The sequence below is a fragment of the Toxorhynchites rutilus genome, chromosome 2 (genome assembly GCF_029784135.1).
Source record: "Toxorhynchites rutilus septentrionalis strain SRP chromosome 2, ASM2978413v1, whole genome shotgun sequence".
Classification (NCBI taxonomy): domain Eukaryota; kingdom Metazoa; phylum Arthropoda; class Insecta; order Diptera; family Culicidae; genus Toxorhynchites; species Toxorhynchites rutilus.
In genome coordinates this window covers 244292300-244299414 of record NC_073745.1, presented here as the reverse complement: position 1 = coordinate 244299414, position 7115 = coordinate 244292300, and the positions used below count along the sequence as shown (strand labels likewise).

The 7115-nt window shown below is 36.6% G+C and overlaps 1 protein-coding gene across 1 annotated transcript in view; it reads right to left on the bottom strand.

The window, feature by feature from the left end:
- Window positions 1–291: 291 nt before the first annotated feature.
- LOC129766761 (uncharacterized) overlaps window positions 292–7115 on the bottom strand; it is a 107457-nt gene continuing 100633 nt past the window's right edge. The window contains exons 8-9 of the mRNA XM_055767358.1: window positions 1450–1650; window positions 292–1389 (exon numbers count right to left, since the gene is read on the bottom strand). Coding sequence (XP_055623333.1) covers window positions 1015–1389; window positions 1450–1650 — 576 coding nt within the window. The 3' untranslated portion in view covers window positions 292–1014. The remainder of the gene's footprint in view (window positions 1390–1449; window positions 1651–7115) is intronic.

Below are 7115 nucleotides of genomic sequence, written 5' to 3'. Positions count from 1 at the left end.
TTTACTGTCTAAAATTTTCAAAAGGATCGGTCTACTGGGCGAATTTCTACAGCGTTTTTTCCGTGATGCAATTTGATGTGACACACCCTTTATACCTAGTTTTCAGGGTATTTGTGAAATATCCCATCTTGGAAAGCGCCACGCTACCATTAGGGCATGTGAGCTAAAAAGGTTCCAATGCAGGCAATGAATGTCTTAGTGTCATTGGTAGGTGAGAATTATTTTCTGGGATATTTAAGACAAAATTCATGGTCTTTTCGGAAGGTACATACGAACTAAAAGAAACAAAAATTTCAGCGATTTGTAAATTATTCTTATATTAAAATTAATATCATCATCGGCATACATCTCTGTACAAGTCGTCCATCTATTCATTTTAGACACGATAAGTTTCAAATTTCAAAATCATAATAAAACAAAAAACAAAAAACATCTAATTGAATGTACATATGAGTATTTTGCGTAGCAAGGTCACATTTTCGAGCTGTGTATCACCCAGCTAGAAAATATTAGCAGCAAGGTTGAAAAAAAAATGACGCTTTCCGGTCTCTACGGTAGTCTTCGTTCTGCCTGTGAAACAGCGAACGGGGACATGCACCACCGTACGGATGACGATACAATCAGCTTCCGTTCGTCAACCGTCCGGTGCAGGAGAGACTGGAACCGTCTGACTAAAATCTAAATCGAGATTAAGAGTACAATCACGTTTCAGAACCGGTGGCAGCGCTAGAGTCATCTTCTCGTTTTTTACATACATACAATCGTGTTTCCTTTCGTCGGTCGTTTTCCACACCAGCCGTGTCGCTTGCGAAGCTGCTATCGATGGGGCGGTGCAATTGTTTTGCAATTGGTGATGGGACAAATGAGGGGTTTTTGGGAGGCCACAGAGTAGGGGAGTTAAAATAAATATCGGTTGGCAGTGCACAGACGAGGAACCGACACTGATTGATAGCAGCTTAGGAAGCGGGTTCGTTTCCAAGCGGAACTAGAGTGAATTTGGTTGGTTGGGTGGTCTTAGTGGTGGTAGGCAGCGATGTTTCCGTGGTATTCAACGGAAGCATGAGCTGGGGCGTGGGCAGCATAGACAGCTGGGGCATGGGCAGCATAAGCAACGGCTGGGGCATGGACAGCATAAGAGGCTGGAGCATGGGCAGCGTATGCGACTGGAGCAGCAGCAACAGTCTTCACGATGGCTGGGGCATGAGCAGCATAGGCAACAGCTGGGGCGTGGGCAGCATAGACGGCTGGGGCATGGGCGGCATAAGCGACTGGAGCAGCAGCAACGGTCTTAACGACAGCTGGGGCATGAGCGGCGTAGACGGCTGGGGCGGCTGCAATGGTCTTCACAACTGGGGCGGCATGGGCAACAACAGCTGGGGCAGCGTGGACCTGAACGAAAAACATAAAATTAGTTATGCGGTTGAGAAGCAATCGTTTTTTATGTAGTACCGATGGGCCAGATTTGGAGACGACTGCGTTGAATCCGTTAATGTCATCGGCGGTGTAGTCAACAGTGCGGACCGAGCCATCGGGTTCAACCAGAGAGTACTGTCCCTTCACAACATCACCATCACGGCTCTCTACCTGAGATTTCACATCTCCGGTCAGACCGTCTTGTACTCCATAATTGAAGGTATACTGTGGGTGGGACTGTAAGATCGGAACGAAGAGAGGTAACCGAATAAGTAGTGTTAAAGTGGGTTGCTATATGTTGATGTGGTGACTGAACATTGAACTTGGCCTATACATTCCTCAGGCATGGTTGGATTGCGATGCTTGTGCAAACGAGGGGTGCCCACAAGTTCAGTTTGAATTACGAATAGAGCTCTGGAATTTATAAAATGGACACCCCTCAGCGCGAATGATTGAAGCAAAACAAACCGGAAAATTTTGTTCGCTCGATCATTACTGTCCACATGCTTTAGGCGGCTCGCACACCGGAGCAACAAGCAACTAGCAAGCTGCAATATGCAACAAGCAACATATTTTGTTGTTCTTCGCATACCAGAGCAATAATAACGCCTGACATTATGCAAACAATCTACTTAACGTGCGAAACTTGTCAAATTGTGAGCGATAAGTTGCTCTTCAACCGACACGTCGTGTTGCTAGCGATATGTGTTGCTCTGTAAAGACGATAGCGATATCGTATTGCGTCGGTGTGCGAAATCACCAAAAATCAAATGGAAAAATCCATTGGCGATAATATTGCTTATTGCATGTTGATAGTTGTTAGTTGTTTATTGCTCCGGTGTGCGAGCCGCCTTACACTGGATGCGATTTTTTATGCGTCAAAATCGTTTACGCGATTGTGATCAACTCATAGTCATTGTTTTTTTTCACAACATTTGCTGTAATTACTTGCATTCTTGAGCGTTTCGTGTCATCAAGTCATTCGATGCGATTGACACCTTCTGATGGGTCAGATTATATAAGTGTTGTGTAGGAATATGTCATAGCGATGTTAACGTTAATCATTCTTAATCGGATTTCTGCACGTTGAATTTCAAAAAGCTTTCAAGACCAATGGAAACAGGGGCCCTTTTTACCGATTAGATCACAACTTGCTGCACTAATTCAGCAATTATCATGTCCAAATGCCATTCAAGTGCTTGGACAAAATGTGTATGTAAATGTAAAATGTGCGCTCTTTTTACAGGTTCGTCATTTCGCCTCTGTTTGCTCAATCCGTTTGTATATTCCAACCTGAGTACCGCACAACTGAAACCCCGGGCAATTATGAGACGTGGGAAAAAACTGGAAATTGAGATATTTCTCGCCATTCGCGAATGCTGCATCATACCGTTGTTCGTTGAAACGAGGAGGAAGACTGTAGGCGACAACTCGTCAACCTTTTCAGGCGTCGCGGCGTGGTGTGTACTTGCATATTTTACGATGCAGAACCACTTTCGAGCGTTAGAGAAAAAAATGCTTCTGATCATACACACATTTAGCCTAGTATGAACCGTTGTGCTGAACTTTACTCGATCGTTTTTTTGCGCTCCTCGATGCAACTTGAACAAGTGACTTCAAGTGGCTCGGGGAAATGCAGTCTTTTGATCGAGTATGATGGGACGGATGTTGTTTGTGTGGGTATTTTTTTTTTGTACAAAATGCGATCAAGGCTGAATCATTAATCATGGCATTTTACTACACTTCGAATCACCAACGTCGTTTGTAACCTTGCGTAGAAAAGAGTGCACTGCAAGTGGCTCGAAGGCGGAGCAGCGATCATAAGGAAGTTGGTGATCTTGGTGCAAACGTTGCGTTTTAGTCGTTTGGTGCTAAAATGAATCATGTTCAAGCACTTGTCGTTGAACGGTTCGCATTTGTTGCCATCTATGAAAATGGATATGGATGTGAAAAGTGTCTCAAACCTAATCACCAGCACAATGGTAATATGATATAAGGTACCAATAAGAAATTTAGCTAATCCATCTCCCGTAAGAGCTATGGTAAAAAAATCGTACTTTTTTGCTTTCCCACTTCAGTTTCAAAAGCTTTGAAATGGAAATATGAAGAAATTACTCAAAGTACATTGCGAGGTACCTTTTTTTTAAATATTTCTTCGTATTTCGAAATTTACATTTTTTTTTATTTTGCGACCCAGTATAACTCTAGTTTTTTGAACATGTTTATCTCAAATGTGTGTGTTTTTCAGACATTGAGTTTGAGGACATTGAGAGGTTCCAAAAAATATTTTATTTCTGTATATTGAGAAGAAAAAACATGCCAAAATATGCATGGTTGACGTTAGAGCCCACTGTGTTTTCAATTAAAACTAAAATATGAAAAATCATAGAAGACCTCGTGCCCACTGTTAATATTTATTCAAGAGAGACATATTATTCTATATAAATTGTTCACAGTCATGATTATTCTCCTAAAAACAAGAAAAAAAACGTTTTCCATCACTGTGTGAAGTTGGTGGTTTCGTCAACCATGCGTATTCGGGCAGAACAGTGCTCCTCCAATCATCATAATCAGCAATTATTCAGAAGTGTACGTACGCGTTTTTATATGTGTGTTTTTGCACAATTTGCGCGTTACAAAAACATTATATATTTTTCGGTATTTCCAAGTATAGAAACAAAATTGAAACCCAGTACTGTTCACATGAAATATATCTGTACATGTTTTTCTACACGTGTGAACTTTTTCAAATTTAAAGAAAACATTATGCGGTACAAAAATATATTTTTTGGCATTTCAAAAATTTTTAAAAGTTTCTTTTTTATTTTAAGACCCAGTACTAATTTTTATTCAATTACGTACTTGTTTTTTATATGTGTGATTTCTTTGGAGAATTAAATACAAAAAATAATTTTGAGAGAAATGTGCGCGATACTAAATATATGTTTGGTATTTCAAAATTTCCAAAACTTTTTGTTTGTATTCGGAAGACCCGGTACTGCTATAATTTTTGTTCAAATGTATTCGCATGTGTTTTCATTTTATTATATATGTTTTTTTCTGAATTTTTGGAACAATATTTTTGTGGTACCTCGAAATTTCTAAAAACAATATTTTTTTGAATTTTGAGACCTAGTACTGTTCTATCTTTTATTCAAATCTAGTTGTACCTATTTGTAATCTATTCTTATATTGGTGGTCTAATATTTGTTCCATTGTGTATTTTTTTCAGAATTTAAAGAGCATGGTGCGGTACAGAAAATAATGTTAAGAGCATTGCACAATACAAAAAAGTATATTTTTTTGGTTTTTCGAAATTTTGAAAACCTATTGCCCTAATTTCAGTAAACGGAATCGAACGTTGTTTTTTTTTTGTTATGGGTGATTTTTGATATTTCAAAACGTCGAAAAATTGTTTTATTTTGGATCATGAGACCCAGCTTTGCTTTATTTTTTTCTCGTTTCAATGTAATCGTACGCATTTTTATACGTGTGAATCGTTCCATTTTTTAGGAGTAACTCGTATATTTTATATTTTTCGATATTTCGAAATTAATAAAAAATAATTTTGAGACCCAATACTGATCTAATTTACGTTGAAATGTGTTCTTACGTGTTTTTTATATGTGCGAGTTGTTTGATATTTAAGAGCGTGGTACAACAAAATATTTTTTTTTATTTTTCGACATTTCGAAATACTCAGAAACTCATAAATTGGTGACGGATGTATTTCTGGGCGGCGCCTTTTCTCGATCAAATTGAACAGGATTTTTGGAGGGAATTTGATCAAATGGGCACCCAAACATAAATTTAGGATTCGTTGAAAAATCATAAAATTATAAAATCAAAAACATCGAAATATTGTATTTATACTATATATTTTATTAATTTATATTTCGGAAGGATTGTCCTACTTTTTCTTACGAAACCCATGTTATATGACATTGGCATTGTGCATTTCATCTTGATATACTTTCGCAGAACATGTTTACTTTTCAGTGGAACACATTTTAAATAATTTTTCACCATACTTATGCGAAAAATTGTCCTGAACCGATCCGTCTATACCCTAATAATTGCTTTATTCCTTATCATTGTTTCTCGCTTGTCTATCTGGTAATTTTTGTTGCTACCGACAGTCAAATTTGGACCCCGCAAAAAAATCAGCCGAATCGCGCTGGGAACGAGTTAAATGTGTTTTTTACTTGTATTTTTTTTTTGTGTGACTTTTATCAAAATTTCTAGCGCGATCCAAAAGTTATTTTTAAGAGAATTGGGTTGCACAAAAAAAATAGGTATTTTAAAATTTTTAAAACAATTGTTTGAGTGTTGACAACCAGTACTCGGTCAATCATTCGGATAATTATTCTTTCAAAAATTAGGCTCTTTTTTAGTTTTTATCTAAAAGTATTCATACATGTTGTTTTGTTTATATGTGTTTAATTTTTGATGAAACACTTTTGAAACCATGAAAGATGAACTTTGAAGAGTGTTTACACATTTTTGTTTCAGAAGTATTGCAAATGGCGTGAAAAAACGAAGAGTTGGTTTTCAGCCATATTTCTTATATGATTTTTGGATTGGAAACTCAGTCAGGAAACTCAGTGCTTTGAAATATTTAGGTAAGTCAGTAATGAAAACAGAGCTAAATCAAGGTAAAACATCGATGCAGCTTTAATTTAAGATCCGCTTAAACCAAATTTCTCGCGACTGTGAGTAAACTTTAACTTTTTCAGTAAACTTTAGCTATGTTTCGTAATATTAACTGACGACATATTTCAGCAAAATTGAAGTAAAATTTCGATCTCATTCGATAGCATTTTCAAACAAATTCGACCATATTATCAGTAAAAGTTTGAAGTTATAACAAAATTTCAGCTGAATTTGTTATCATCAAACAAAGTTTCACTATTCGCTACTGCCTTCGGATAGGAAAATTATAGTCAAATTACAATTACATTTGACTGAATTCCATTCAAAGTTTGATATATTTTCATTCAAAGTTTGGTTTAAGATCGTATCGAATTTTTGCTAAACCAGTTCAAAATGTAATCAATGCCGTGTTTGTTGAAGAATTTCATACAAACAGCTCTGGAAACTTGATCACTTTTCATTGATGAAAACTAATAATATTGGTTTCTAAACTGTTCAACACAAAGTATTTGGTCGGATTGATTTTTCGCACGAAAAATTAGATGCACAAAAAAACTTTATAAATCCGAAAATTTTGAAAAAAAGGTCTACGTAAAGGTGAAGTTCTCTTAGGAAGCATGTACCATTGGAGAGAGTAAGTCTTTGCCCTAACCTAAAAGTTCATTCAGATTGTTATATGCCCTTTCTGTAGTTGCTGATAAGAAGATGTGATGAAAATTGACCAGAGACTAATAAATGATTATTCTGTTCAAACCAATGTTCTTAAATGTAAATTCACCAAAAATGTAACCAATTAGATACAGTTGAAAAAGCATACGGTTTAAATCCAATGTTTTTCCTGCTACCATAATACATTTTCAGAATTAATTTTTTGATGATCTGTTGAAAATGAACAGACAGGAAAATTAATTTTAAACAAATAAACTCATAGAGAGTCTCAAATTTTATACTTTCTCTCAAAATTTATTTTTTTTACCATTGAAGACAATGTAAGAAAATTCAGCACATTGCAAGCTCTGTTCTCTGTCTGTCTTTGAATCGAGTTTTTA